We start from the raw sequence: 16149 nt of genomic DNA, 5'->3' as shown, positions 1-16149 counted from the left end.
CCAGTCCGACTCAGACGCCAGCAAGGTGGAGGTGGAGTACTGGTTTGGGCTGGTATCATCAAAGATGAGCTTGTGGGGCCTTTTCGGGTTGAGGATGGAGTCAAGCTGAACTCCCAGTCCTACTGCCAGTTTCTGGAAGACACCTTCTTCAAGCAGTGGTACAGGAAGAAGTCTGCATCCTTCAAGAAAAACATGATTTTCATGCAGGACAATGCTCCATCACACACGCCCAAGTACTCCACAGCGTGGCTGGCAAGAAAGGGTATAAAAGAAGAAAATCTAATGATATGGCCTCCTTGTTCACCTGATCTGAACCCCATTGAGAACCTGTGGTCCATCATCAAATGTGCGATTTACAAGGAGGGAAAACAGTACACCTCTCTGAACAGTGTCTGGGAGGCTGTGGTTGCTGCTGCACGCAATGTTGATGGTGAACAGATCAAAACACTGACAGAATCCATGGATGGCAGGCTTTTGAGTGTCCTTGCAAAGAAAGGTGGCTATATTGGTCACTGATTTGTTTTTGTTTGGTTTTTGAATGTCAGAAATGTATATTTGTGAATGTTGAGATGTTATATTGGTTTCACTGGTAAAAATAAATAATTGAAATGGGTATGAATTAGTTTTTTGTTAAGTTGCCTAATAATTATGCACAGTAATAGTCACCTGCACACACAGATATCCCCCTAAAATAGCTAAAACTAAAAACTACTTCCAAAAATATTCAGCTTTGATATTAATGACTTTTTTGTGTTCATTGAGAACATGGTTGTTGTTCAAATTAAATCCTCAAATAAAATTAATCCTCAAAAATACAACTTGCCTAATAATTCTGCACTCCCTGTATGTATGTGTATATATATATATATATATGTTCCATCCTGATAATATAATTGTTCGAATTCTTTTTTTTTTTTTTACACTCAGTACACCATAATGACAAGATTCAGTATTCAACAAAACATTTGAAAATGAGCTCAAGTGCCTCTCATTTCTCTTGATCATTAATTAGATGTTCCTACACCCTGCTAAGAGTTCACCTGTGGTAAATTAATTGGATTAGACATTATTTGGAAAGGCACACTTCTCTCTATGTAGAAGAGATGACAGTACATGTCAGAAAAAAAAAAAAACAAGCCACGAGGTCAATGGAACTGCCTGCAGAGCACAGAAACATGATTGTTGCAAAACATATCTGGGGAAGGCTATGAAAAAAAAAGACTGCTGCACTGAAGATTCCCAAGAGCATTCATCATTCTAAAATAGAAGAGCACAACCAAGACTTTTTTGAGAGCTGGGCACCCGATCAAACTGAGCAATCGGGGGAGAAGGGCCTTAGTAAGAAGGTGACCAAGAACCCACTGGTCACTCTGACTGTGCTCCGGAGATCCTGTGTGGAGATGGGACAGAAGTTTTAGAAGGACAATCATCATTGCAGCCCACCACCAATCTGTGCTTTATGGCAAAGTGGCTAGACAGAAGCCTCTCCTCAGTGCAAAACCCATGGAAGCCCACCAGACTTGCAGACTGTGTGGAACAAGATTAAACTGTTTAACTGTTTAACAAGATTAAACTTCCTACATGACCCTAAGCACCCAGACAAAGAAAAAACAGTAGTAGAGGGACAACTCTGTCCTAGAGTGGCCCAGCCAGAGCCCTGAATTAAACCCTATCTCAGGAGAGACATGAAAGTGGCTGTCCACCGAAGGTCCTCATCCAACCTGACCAAGCCTGTGCATTTTTGATTAACCCTCATGGATTAAGCACATCATTTAACCAACAATGGGTATTTTGTTTCCTAGAAATCTTCAGCTTCATATTTCTATCTAAACCGGATTGCAGATGTTTTTATATTAAATGGTTAGAAAGAAACAAATATGCACTTGAGTACATGCTTCACTGTAACAGTACATGTTTAAGTATTGAGTACTTATAGTAGTTAAGAACTAAAATGTTCAACTTTTACTTGATAAATAAAAAGTCTAAACATTGTAATCCATTTTTTTTTAAATAAAGCACACCTGATAGTCCACACCTCCGCTGCCGAATCCTTACTTACACTTTATGGACAAAGTATTGGGACACCGAAACTATGTGGTTCTTCAACAAACTGTGTTACGTCCCAGTCTAGGGTTGGTATGCACAGCGTGATTAAAAACACGGAGTAGTATATATAATGGGTGGATGGTAAGTGCATTTGGTAAAAGTGTGATGGGAAATGGAAACGCAAACACTGGGGTGTCATAAAACAGAAGGTATATTGTAGTATGTACAGTACAACACTGGGATAGACTTCAGGTTGACCAAGGCCAAAATAATAAACAAAAACACCCATTTAACAAACACTACCGGTACTTACCTACACACAAAACCCAAAAGAAATACAAAACATTTCCCTAACTCCCTCACAGGGACAGGGAACAAACACACACCCAACAGAAATGGCAGCCACACCCCTACTACCGGTGAACAAAACAACAAATATGTACATATATTTTACAGGTATGATACAGTGAGTTAAATATGGTCAAAACAGGACAGGGCAAACTCAGAGTCAGAACAGGCGTAGGTCAGTTGCAAACTTGGGACAGAATAACGATCAAAGAGAGTGTCGGCTAAGCAGCTCCTGAATCCCAGCTTCCCCTCAACTTTATAGGTCGCCTCCTGCTGATGTCATCAGAAGGGAAGAGGGTGCTGCTTTGGATTACTGGAATGCAGGGAAGACCTGGACTGGAGTCTTGGGTTGGCACCTGCACACATCTACACACCGCATACAAATACAATACAACTCGCAAAATCCCGCAGGTTGTAACTGTTACTACAAAGTTGGAGGAGGTTGTATAAGAATTATAAGTCTTTGAATTACTTGATATAGAAGACCCAAACCCATTCCAGCTTGACAATATATAACCCTTTGCATAAAGTGAGGATGATGAAGATTTACTTGGGTTGTAGGCCTCCTAACCCTGCTTTAGTACCTAATGTTACTAATGCCCTTGTGGCTGAATGGTCACCAATTTCCACAAGCACAGTCCAAAAAATCTAGATAAACATCTTCCCAGAAGAGGTTATTATAACAGCAAATGGGGACTAAAAGTTAAGTGGGATGCTGAAAAATCACAATATCAGTAGGGTGTTCAATAGGGTTGAGGTCAGAACTTTATAACAGGCCACTCAAGATCTTTTACTCCAACCCATGTAAAGCATATCTTCATAGAGCTGGCTTTGTGCACAGGGGTATTGTCATGCTGAAACATGGTCTCCAAGTTCAAATTAAGAGAAAATGTAATATCACTTTATATAGAAACATTCTATACAGTTGTGCAACTTCAACTTTATGGGGAAGAGCCACATATGGCTGGAATAGTCAAGTGTCCCAATACATTTATCCGTATAGTCTGTATATTGGTTAACAGATGTTTTCAGTGAAGTAAAAAATGTTTAAATGTTCCTAGGCAGTTTTTAGTAGTGGCTTGGAAATGATAAGACTTATTGAACCATACATTCTGTAATTGACATTAATTCAATTATTCCTAACGACTTAAATGAAATTAAGCGACCAAATAAAGCATGTCGCTTTGTTCAGTGATGGAGTCACACAACCCCCGCCTAACCCCCCGCACCGACACTACCGCACCTGCACGTATCACCTGCAGCTGACTTTTTGTAATCTGAGAAAACGTGCGTAGGACGAAACCCTCACTGTAGTCTTCTACCAACTACTTCTTATTACATCCTGCCAATCAAACGTGTGCTCGTCTTTACCTGTCGAGCAGATCTCAGCTTTTCATTACATGACTTGGGATGATTATACTGTTAAATGCCATAGGTTTAGTGCAAATCCTAGGGCCAGTCTGGTATAAAGTGCAGGAAATAGAGAATTATATGTTCTCCTAAACCTTAGGCTCAAGTATATTTAAGCAAACAGCAGAAAGAAGCAATAATTCTGATATCATTTCAGTTAGGATTAATGTATGGTCATATTAAGACTTAAATTATATCAGTTGCAATGTTTTTATATTTAGTATATTGTATAAATACTTGTTGTATACCCATCAGTTACTTTTATACCCTCAAAGCTATATTTCAATCCTTCAAGTCACCATTTGGTGAAAAGTGGATGCTCAGGGATTGAGATGTTGGACTTCTTATCAGAAGGTTGTGAGTTTAAATCCCAGCATCAATCAATTGACTTGATTGGAATTTTTTACCACTAAAAATAATGAAATTAGATTTTTTTATAAGATAATTTATTTTGATTAAACCAATTTGCATAAGCAATTATATCATTTGCACTCTTGGTCAATAAATTAAAATTTGCAGATGAGCTGGCCAGAATTTTTCTCAACAGGATTTGGAAAGTAAAGAATGCTATGAAATGAATGCTGCCCTTTGGAGACGTTTTATATTCTCACACGGAGCATAATCCCTAGTTATGAATATATAATTTCTGATGATGACCTCAAACAATAAACATGACATGAAAAATGATTAACCTTAAACAGTAAACATGACATGAGCTGGGACTTGTTCGGCTTTTTATTTTTAGTTCACACAAAATGCAGAAGAATATAATAGCTTTGCAGTTGTCACATGAGGCCAAACGAGTTATTCAACAGCATTTATTAAGTCTCGGTACATTTGTAAACCATCAGGGACCGGTAATTGACTCTTGATGCTTTCACTTATGAGGAGAGCCTGAGAATTACACAAAGCAACAAATTAATAAATATACTTCTATGATGGATGTCTGTGTTTCGTCTATTTTTAAAGCCCATTGGCAAACACAGGCTTTCACATAATTAACCTTTAGTCAAGTTAAACCCTGGTAGTTTTATTCATTGGTGTGAATCATTTGGATTTGTAAGATCATACACAAATATATGCCCAAATCTTTCTGTTTTTATTTAATTCTGTTTAATTCATGTAGACCGGCTTCACGGAAAAAACACATAGGGATTCAAACAAATCCAAGCACAACGCGATCCCTACATGCTTCTGATTTCCCCTCCTTTTTCAATTATGACTCTCCCTGGTGTAATCCTGAACGTGGGTTACTGTCTGTGCGTAGCAGTGGCTACGATATTTCAGTTTTCCTCCGAAAACATGCAGGTAAGTAGACAGGAATAGCATGAACATCAATTTATTTTTTTGTACCTGTGAATGAGTGTGAATTTGGGTGTACATCATGTTCTGCACACAGGATGTGTGTATGCCATCACACACCCAGTGTTGCAGTGGTCCTTGACAGTGTTTCCAGTGTTCATTGTTCCTACACAGTTCATTTTCCTGCACTGTGTCCAGCGTTTCTGCAATGTCCCCAGGGTTCCTGAACCGCTGTCTCCTAAGCCTGCCAGTTAAAACAGAGACCTGACAAAGAGACAAAGACAGTGGAGAATACGCAATAGAAAATTCAAATGAAGGCATTTTTCGTGCGTCCGCTCATACAGGTGTCCTTCGTAGCAAAATAGCAAAGCCAAATGCATTAGATCCTTAATTACTGAAAAACTGGCTGAGTCACAGGACGGAAACAGTCGGCCTAAATCCGTCTCAGCCTTTACCATCGCAACAGTCAATATTTGCAAAGTAGCAATTCCCTCACCTGCCTTTTATCAACGTAGCAGAAATGCTGGAGACACGGATAATAAACAACTGTGCCAGACTGATTGTAATAATAGCCATGCACTGCTGCAGGGGTTGGGTTTTATTTGAAATGGTTTGTGGATGTGGTGGCCTGGAGAGTGCACGTGGGTGGCAGTAGCACTCCGCCACATTTACCAGGTTTGAGGGGGGGGGTAGCCAGGGGAAATTAGAATAGATGTGCTCATCACAGCACCTCCACCAATGCAGTAATGCCACCGTCCTCTCTAGGCAATTAGTTAATCGTGTTTTAATGTTAAGCCCATAGCAACAGATGAGAGCACTCTTTTCTGCCGGGGTTAATGTGCTCATCAGACTAGCACTGGCGCACACACACACACACACACACACACACACACACACACACACACTATACGATATCTATCTATCTATCTATCTATCTATCTATCTATCTATCTATCTATCTATCTATCTATCTATCTATCTGTCTGTCAGTCAGTCAGTCAGTCAGTCTGTCTGTCTGTCTGTCTGTCTGTCTGTCTGTCTGTCTGTCTGTCTGTCTTGTTTGTTTGTTTGTTTGTTTGTTTGAGACATTCAATCTCCATCCCCTTGCATTGCAGATCTTCCACTCCATCCCATGTAAACCATATATTCATGAAGCTGGCTTTGTGCCCAGGGGCATTGCCATTTTGTAAAAGGTTTGGGTCTCCTAGTTCAAGCAAAGTACAAATCCGCATCAAAATACTTTTGTCCATACCGTGTATATATACACCCAGAGAGAAAGAAAGAGTAATAACCCAACTGCACTATGGACCAATTTATCTGTGTACAACTTTACACACAAAACAGATCTTTTTTCCACCTCCATGGTGATGCGTCACGCACACAAATTGCAGAAATAAACTTCCTCTTGCACTCCTGGGATTTTTCCATAACTGTTCCCTTCTTGCCCTGACCAAGTCATTTCATTGCGGCTGATTTTCCCCCGGCGATGTGAGCTAAGTGCTGCACGCTTTCACCCTCCATGTCTTTGACTCAATCTGTTTTTTTCTTCTTTCTTTTTTTCCCAAGCAGTACAAAGCATACAATTGTCCATCTATTAATTTTAATGCGTCCTCGCGTCACTTACATTACTTTAAGGAGCTTTTGCCGCTTTTTACGAGTGGAAGGAGTGCGTTACCATAGCTCTCTGCAAGTTTCCAGGGAAACAGATAGGGGCAGGTGGAAACCAATTTCACATCCAATAATTATGATGAAGCAGCAGGCAATAACAGGGGTCAGGGGGTGTGGCCCTACAGGTGGCCCTTTTGGAAATAAGCAATGCCACTCAAACTAGACCTCAGAACAAATCTCTGAGATGTCTTTCACTGCGATGCAATCCACATCGATCCTATTTATTTCAAATGGTTATTGGCATGTTGCAGGCGTTATAACCAAATATTTTACTATGCTTTACTTTACAGTTTTTTTTATTATTATACAGTTCTTTTCATAACCTAGTATCTGGGTTGAGCAGAGGGAAGTGATCAGCTCAGTCGATAAGATGTTGGACTTTTGTAAGGTCTGAGTTTAGATCCCAGCACCACCAAGCTGCCACTGTTGGGCAGTCGCTCTGTATGAGGATGTCTGCCAAATGCCATAAATCTAAATGAGCATGTTGCATTATTAATCCAAAACCATACTAGCTAGCTTTATCAGTTTTAAGCTAGTGATACGACTGGTTTGCTGCGCAACAGGGGAGGTGATAGCTTTGTGGTTTAGGCTTTAGACTTTGGATCTAAAGGTTGTGAGTTGAAATCCCTGCTATACCAAGCTGCCGCATCTAGGCTCCTTAACCCCGTAACTGCTCAGTTGTATGACTGAGAAAAAACATGAGTCACTCTGGATAAGGATGTCTGGCAGATGCTGCCAATGTAAATGATTTTAGGTTGCTGGTTTTCTATCTCCTTATATCTCCTTATTAAAAATAGCATTGGCTGACTGATGTCATTAGCTGTGGATGTTACCAGAATGTACTTATGTAATGGTATTCATTGCTAACTAGGCAGCACCTGGCTTTACCTGGTCAATCACCATATATGTGAAGAGTGGTAGCTCAGTGGTTAAGGTGCTGGGTTGCTTCTCGGAAGGTTGGTGGTTCAAGCCCTGGTATTGCCAAGCTGCTTTTGTTAGGCCCTTGAGCAAGGCCCTTAACCCTCTGTGCTCCAGGGGCGCCGTATTATCTTTGACCCCAGCTTTTGAGCAAGCTGGGTTAAGCGAAGAACAAATTCCACTGTGCTGTAATGTGTATGTGACAAATAAAGGCTATTCTATCTATCTATCTGTCTGACTGTATGGATGTAGCCATGCAGTGAAATATGAACATTTGTCTGATTTGAGCGTTTCCAAATCCATAACCTCAAGCTGCTAAGGGGTTTAAGAAAACACAGATAGCTTGCACTTCTTAGAGAACAACAATGTACACAGTCTAAAAAGGATTCTGCACAAACATCTCAAAAGTGATGGTATTCAGCACCACTCAACTTCCTACATCACTGTGACATATTTATCCAGTGGATACACTTCCATGGACACTTAATGTCATGTCAGGTTAATGACACCACAGGTATGAGCCTGAGGTACAATTAAAGAAGCATCTCATGTGGTGAAAGGTCTTCATGACTGAACAACAGGTTCAGTCCATAAGTCCATTCTCCACTGAGAGGATTGTGTTGCCTTGTTTGCTGCACATACTTGCAGTTGAAGGAAGAAAATGTGGCTTTTCCAGGATTCTTTACTGTAGATTCCTCAAACAGAACCCAATCCATTCTTCTGCAGTCTCTAATGATGTAAATGTAGTGATAACGCAATGCATTCATGCCTAATCAATTTCAATTATGTTGTTGGTCATGCAGACTCATGTTGTAGACCATGTTCAGTCTATTTTTGGACTATAAAAACATTCATTGATGGAATATTTGACAGTATGGCACAATACTGCAAAGAGAAAAAAAACTTTCATATCCCAAACTAATGAAATAGTATTATAAAAATTGTTTTTCCTAATGTTGTCATAATGCATACAATAGAGGGACAATGTTCAATATGTGCGTGTGCGCGCGTGCGTGCGTGCGAGCGTACGTTATATTTTATACAAGGATTCTAACAACGCCAGAGCGCGTGCTGTTACAGTAAACCTCAGACTGTAATATCCTCCATGTGTTAATTAGATTATTGGAAAAAATTTATTGCATTATATGTTTTGAAATTGTTTTTAGTAATGCATCTAACCCACAAAACCCAGTACACCTGTTTTGGTGCTTCACGCGCACGGAGTTTGCACGGGTATTCCGTCTGATGCCGTTGCTGTGATGAACTACCTGACTTGGTGAATTCCTTGCCGTTCTGGACAGCTCGCGCGCGCCTACGCGCCGCTCCGATTGGCTGGCCCGGGCACGCGCTGTAGGTCCGCTCCGAGATAAAAGCGCGGAGCCGGCGCGCGCGGTGCGGCAATTCGGACTGCGCGCAAAAGGATTAAAACGCGCTGGGAAAAAAAAAGTCGAGATTAAAAAAGTGATTGTTTAATGATTTATTTATTTCTTTTTTTGTCATATCTGCAGGAGTTCGTGCCAAGTTCCTCGAAGCTGCTCAACAGGTAGGATGTTTAATAAAAAAAAACACATGCAATGCATGCGTGCAAACGGGGCTACAAAACCTGCTGAGTAAAATATAATGCAGTACAAAACAAGTTTCCAAAAGAGACTGCATTTGAGTGAATATTGATAACATGGACTATTTGTGGGAAACGTTAGTAAAATGTTTTACACATTTTCCTGTGCAAATGTTTCTATCAGTAACAAGAAGCAACAAGTAAATAGATTAATTAAAGGAAAAATGCAACAATTCTGATGCTTTATGCTTCAGGGAGTGAAAGATGGAAAGACTATGGATAATAAGAGGAAAAGTATGAAGGCTTTGTTCAATATCTACAGTAATAACCACAGTTATGGGTTTTCCGCAGAATGGTTTGTGGGTTCAAAAAAAGAAATGAGGAAAAAAATGTTCTAAGGTTCAGTTTTACTGATGGACTAATGGACTTAAAACTTTTAAAGGTCCAAATGGCCAGAAAAATTTAAAGCATTCATTTTAAGAGGGCACTGCATATTGGTGTCAAAATAGATATTAAAAGAGCACTGGGGTCCCTGCCTTATGAATATTTATTTGTCTGTATGTTTGTTTGATTGCTTGTTTGCATACCAGGAGTCCGAACACATTATTATTTTTTTGCTATTGTGCTATTGTGACATTCTTTCGGATCCTGTGGGGTTTCTGACTTCAAAGCTTTAAATATGCCTTCAAGAGCATTTGTCTACAATTAGGCTAATGAATAAACACACAAATAAACAAACAAACAAATTAACAAATATATACATAAATGATGCTTTCGAAAGCCAGAGGCTGATGTATTTTCTGACTATTTGAACCCTTGACAGTGAACCTTCCTGGACCCCTGGATAAAAATGTCAGGGCTTAAGGAACCCTAATGTCTGAAAAAAAACCTAAATGTTCCTTGTGAAACCTTCACTATTAGAGTGTACCACAATATTACGTAGGTTGATTAATGCTCTCTATTTCACTCGATCCAATTAAACACCTTATCACCTTTTTAAATTTACATAAAAGTTGACAATCCAAAATAGTACTACAAAAGTCATGGTCCATGTAGTAGTGAATGTGTTTTATAATAATATAGCCTGAAATTATTTTCTGTGAACAAAAGAAAAATGTGTGGTGATGTAAATACATGTTAGATATGTATCTATGTAACACTTCTGATTCTGATGAAGAGAAGTTCAGATGCACCACAACAAGGGCATCCCACATGCCGAAGCGTAGCATCGTGAAAGTTCTCAGAATTCACAACAATTTAATTTTCACCAGTTCCAGGCTTCAGGAAAGCTTGCGGGAGTGTGGGAGTACTTGAACCAGTTTGTGTTAGTTTATAGCAACATAAAATGGCACTGCCAAAGTAAAATACAACCGAGTAGGTGTGAGTTGGAGCTACTGTTGCTGGACAGTGTGTTTAAAATAGATGATGATAAAACTATTGTGTCAATATTGTCATTAACAGAGAATGTAATCATGATCTTCATGATTTCCCTGTGTGCATATTCAGGGTTTGTTTCCGCCTTCAATTTCTTCTCAAGAGAGTATGTGGCTCCTGGAGAAGATCCGTGGCTCTGTGGAAGGCAACATGTTCCGTCATCGTGACTCGTCTGACAACCAGTCCAAAGGGCCCACACACAGCAATGTGCTCACGCCTGATAAGATCCCTGACTTCTTCATCCCGCCCAAGTTGGTGTGCTGCCCCCCAGAGGAAGAAACTCCTGAGATGAACCCGAAGAATGGGCTACACTCCTCCACATCCGAGCAGACCATCTGCAACAAGACGCCTCAGGGTGGCTCGCGCAGCCCCCGCCTCATCTGCAAGCTCACCGGGGACACCAAGAACCTCCTCAGGTCTGCCAACCGCCACATTATCCAGATTGAGAGTGCAGATGAATTAGCAGCAGGAGACATGACCACCAACGCTGACCCTCAGTCCCAAACAGCCATGTCCTTGCCTTATGTACCCAAAGCGCAGACCTCCTATGGCTTCACCACGCTGATGGAGAGTCCTCACACACGGCGCAAGGAGTCACTATTTCACAGCGACCCAACCAGCCCGCTCACGTCCCCCAATTCTCAACGCAAGACACAAGCCAACAGTAACCACCTCAACCCAGGTGACTGCAATACCTCACACTCCAACCCGTATCGCTACTTTAGCGGAGGCGAGAGTGACACATGCTCTTCGGCAGAGTCGTCACCATTCGGCTCGCCCTTGCTCTCAAGGTCTGCCTCGCTTCTCAGAATGTTCACCCACGAGACCCAGGCCAAAGTATCACGAGCGAAGCGCTCATTCGCACGCCACAGCTCGCTCTCAACAGACGACTGCAGCTCGGTGGAGACCAGCCCCAACATCCAGAGGCGCTTCAGATGTCCGCCATCACCCGCATTCGGAAGGCACAAAACGGGTGCCAGCATCGACCGCCTCACCCAGCACACCGTCAAACTGCACAAAGGCGGGACACTCCGTCTGTGCACGGACTACGACACAGAGGCGGCCCGGCTTCGGGTGCGCGTACTTGCTGCGGAAGACCTTTACGACAAGCAGATCGACGTGAAGAGCATCAACTGCTGTGTGGCACTCTACCTGAACCCAGGCAAGCTCCAGAAGCAGCGAAGCAACATAATCAAAAACAGTCGCAACCCCGTCTTCAACGAGGACTTCTTCTTTGATTCCTTGCCAGCCGCACAGGTCAAGAACCTGGCGATAAAGATGAAGGTGGTAAACAAAGGCACCAGTCTGAAACGGGACACGCTGCTTGGGGAGAGGGAGGTGCCCCTTAAAGATCTGCTGCCTGGCATTTAGTTTTCAACCGCGACAGAAACAGGAAGTACACTCCTGACTGGACTGAACCCAGAGCAAACAAAGTGTCCACTGTAATGTTGTTTTTTCTTCTTTCGTCCTGCTGTAAGAGGTGACCTTTAAAGTTTGAAGATTGAAAGAGCATTATTGACAAGGGTTCTGTTTGTGCACATGTTCTGTGTGTATGATTAGGGTGTGACAGTATTTGAACTGTACATAATGCTTGCTGTGAGTGTCCTTTCCAAAGTGTATGTGTGTGTGTGTGTGTGTGTGTGTGTGTGTGTGTCTGGCTCACTATGGCAACCCCATGTCTTTAGAAGCCAGCGAACATCTGTACAGCTGGTGATGCAGATGCTCTGCACTGTGCACATGTACAAAAAGGCTTTGAAGTGCCACAATGACAAATGAAAATGCATGCTTCATATTGGGCTTGAAATTTGGAAAACTTGTGAGCGTGATGAAGACTTCTCTATTCGCATTTACTGCACTACCAGACTTGACCTGTAAGCCTTTTCTTCAATCACTGGAGCATGTGAGTGATCATCTCATTGAAATGTTCTTGAGTATTAGTCCTTTTGGTTCTTTCGGTATAATTCCTCTTCTTTTCACCAAGAAATGTTGTGGGACAAATTCACCCTCCAGCCTTACAAACGAGAAAAGCTGCACATGTCGACCGATAGATCGCAAAACAGGCACCTGTCGATTCAAATGATTGTAAGTAATTGACGCAGTAAATGATAGCCTATCCATGCTTATGTGTGTATGACAGACATACGGTATACTTTTTTGGAGTATTTGCACAAATGTCGGCATGTTTGTTGAAATTGATGTACACGGCTGCAACTAAATTGCACAGATGAATTCCTAAGCTGTTTCCGTACCACTTGTTGAACACACTAACTGTTAAAGGACAGCAAATGGTGAACATTCTTTACTGATCTATGATCTATGTTTTTCAGTGTATCCAGTTCTAATTCCTTATTACAGATCATCTTAAAAGCATCAGCTTAATGGGCTGAAAACCTTGGGGACTTTGGAAGACTTCTTATTTTTCATTCACAGAGCTTTGAGATCTCTGTAATTCGAATTTACTAATGAAAGCAAAAGCCAGCGTTGACAGACCGCATGGTCGTCTAGTAAAGAATAGCACTTCTGGGTTGTTTAGGTTTACTCTTTTATATTGAATATCATCATTTTAGCTGGCAGGTTATATATAACTCCTAAGGGTATAGAGGTATTAGAGGTGTTGATACTGGATTGCTAGAGAGACAGAGAAAGAGGGGGAGAAAGTGAGTGAGAGTGAGAGTGAGAGTCAGAGAGAGAGAGGGAGAGAGAGAGAGAGAGAGAGATCAAGTGATCCATTGTCACCCAGTATTTTAAATAAAGCTCAATAATTACACTCTATAGATTCTGCAGGGTCCTTTTGAAATGCACTTCTTGGGTTTTCTGGCAATTTTTAACTCCAATTCGTACTTCGACTGAGCAAATCATACATTCCCAGCTTTATTTCGAACACTAATTTGCCACAGGCAAATTGCAGGTATTAGATTCCCTATTGGCTTTACTTCAATGCCAGGGGACTGTGATTCTCTACATGAGCTGCAGAAGTACAATTACACAAGGGAGGAATGACTTCTGACTGCTTGCAATCTCTCAAATTAAAAAAGCTGTAAGAAGACCCTGCACTCTCTAGTGGAAGTAAAAGAACCCGTCGATATTCATTTCCCTATGCTTGTTTTCTGTCAACGATATCTAAAGTTTTGAGCGCTTGCATTTTTTTAATTCTTCTTCCAAACAGACATATATACATATATATAAAATGAAGTGCCTATCCACTGAACTTGATGCCTGTCCTTCTGTCTGTCAAGACGTAGGCCTCTGTGTGCAACCTTCCTCCTCCCTTATTACTGTGTTCAGACGCATATTCAACACTACCTTTATTATTGAAGTCCAAATAGATGTACTGTAATATTGTACCTTCGAGTTATACAGTGTGAGTGTTTCCTATATTTTCTGACGCTGAAGATAGATATTGTTGGTTTTGAGTGGGTGCGTTCGTCATTGTGGGCTTTCATTGTTTATTACACCAAATTCCGGCAGAGACCGAATTCCATACCCCCAACTCTGTTTTCTGAAACTGTTTTCCCTTTTATTACTTCTTTCCACTTTTGAATTGATCCTCCAAATCCAAAGTGAAACATGGTATTGACCTGTCTATTTTTGGTGCCTCGTTCAATAAAAGTTGTGTAGATGGTGATTTTTATTGCTGTTTTTATTTCCCAACCTACACACTATTGAGAATATGTATCAATATCCTTTTCCCTGACATAGAGACATTTCAAACATTTTTGAGAACTGATATTAAGAATAAGCATAGCTTGTTGGAAATTTCAGGGATGTGATATTATAAATTCTGGGTATGGTGACATTATGCAAATGAATTTGGGTTCACAGAACTTCTGCAGGTATATGTGGTATAAATAAGTAGAGTGAAACACTTATTGTGCTTTCTACATAGAAAATCGTGAATATTTCACCTTTTAATGATCATTTTCTCATTATCTGGTGATGCTACACGAGATACAGTACATTTCTGAAACATTTAATTAAAACTCCATTGCCTTAAAAGTATAATTTCATGCTGAAACACAGGAATTGTCATGAGAGTTAAGTGGTTTTTCATCAAGCATCTCAAGAATAAGAGATAAACTGTCAGGTCTTCATGTTAACACTAAAAGAACACTATACAGTATGATACAATTGAACTAAGTGAGCTACAGTGTAACAAGTGTGATGTCATCTATGGAGGTATTAACATGAAATTTAAAGCTGCTTTGGAAGCTAAACTGTATGAGCAAAGTGCACAGGTGAGGTGGTGAGACAGTAGTATAGTTTAAAGGACTAATTAAGCACCGCTGCATCGTTATTACAAGGTGAAGCAAGGAAAAATTCCCACTCTATATATAAAGGATGAAACTGTTAATAAACTATAATTGACCAAAAAGCAGATAATTTAAGAATTGCATTACAGTATAAATAAATAAGTCATTCAGAATGGAGCTTTCCTTTAAAATGAAATATATTATGGATAAGGTGTACATATAAATGTACGATTTGTACGATTCATTGGCTGCAAGGAATATAATCCATCACATACATATCATCCAAAAATACTTTAAAGCTGTACCCTGCTAACCCTGCTAACGAACGCTACTGAATCAGTTTCACTGTGAAACTAATTAATGTACTATAAATATACACTAAATCTAAATGTGACTTTGGCCAGACCTCACCAACGAGCTCTCGTGACAATTAGCAGCTAGTTGTTAACCAGGTCGGCCAAACTTATCAACCAATTAAGACTGATCAGATGAACCACAGTACAGATGTCCCACTCCCACACTTATAACACTTTTGTGTTTCCTTACAGACAGAAATGGCACAAGAAATTCAGCAATGAAAGCAACACATTTTGAGTAAGAGCCTTTATTTGTCACATGTACATTACTGATCAGAAAGAAATTGTTCTTCCAATATCCCAGCTTGTTAGAGCACAAGGTCAGCCATGATGCAGCACCCCTGGAGCAGAGAATGTTAAGGGCTTTACTTGAGGGCCCAACCGAGGCAGGTTGGCAGTGCTGGGGCTTGAACCCCTGACCTTCAGACCAGTAACTAAGAGCCTTAATGACTGAGATACCAGTATAACAAATGCTTTGGTTTCAAGTGTATTATTCTTAACAAACATGAAATTTAGTTATGTTGTTTTAAATAGTTACAAGTCAAAATTTGCCTTAGCACTTTAGCAAGCCAGCTCATAGTCAACAAACTGCTACACTGGTAGCGATAATGTATATTTTGTATTATAAGGTGAAGAGGAACTGCTGCATAACACAAAGGTTAGAAAATTAATGTGGGGTTTATTGTAATAAATAATTAGCTCCTGAAAACATTTCAGAATTCCTTATCATGCAAATGAGCTCTAGTTATTGAAATACAACCTACACACTAGAAAATACTCGTAATTAGATGCAAAAATGTTCATGCTGTGGTATACGGAAGAGGATAAACATTACGATTTTCCACTGGAGTTTCCATGG

The 16149-nt window shown here is 40.5% G+C and overlaps 1 protein-coding gene across 1 annotated transcript; it reads left to right on the top strand.

The window, feature by feature from the left end:
- Nucleotides 1–9038: 9038 nt before the first annotated feature.
- On the top strand, nucleotides 9039–14309 carry LOC124402767 (C2 calcium-dependent domain-containing protein 4C). The gene is made up of 2 exons (XM_046875981.1): nucleotides 9039–9235; nucleotides 10757–14309. The coding sequence occupies exon 2, from the start codon at nucleotides 10793–10795 to the stop codon at nucleotides 12053–12055; it is 1263 nt and encodes a 420-aa protein (XP_046731937.1). The 5' UTR covers nucleotides 9039–9235; nucleotides 10757–10792; the 3' UTR covers nucleotides 12056–14309.
- The last annotated feature ends 1840 nt before the right edge of the window (nucleotides 14310–16149 follow it).

The sequence above is a fragment of the Silurus meridionalis genome, chromosome 20 (assembly GCF_014805685.1).
Source record: "Silurus meridionalis isolate SWU-2019-XX chromosome 20, ASM1480568v1, whole genome shotgun sequence".
Lineage (NCBI taxonomy): Eukaryota > Metazoa > Chordata > Actinopteri > Siluriformes > Siluridae > Silurus > Silurus meridionalis.
This window is presented reverse-complemented; position numbering and strand designations above follow the sequence as displayed.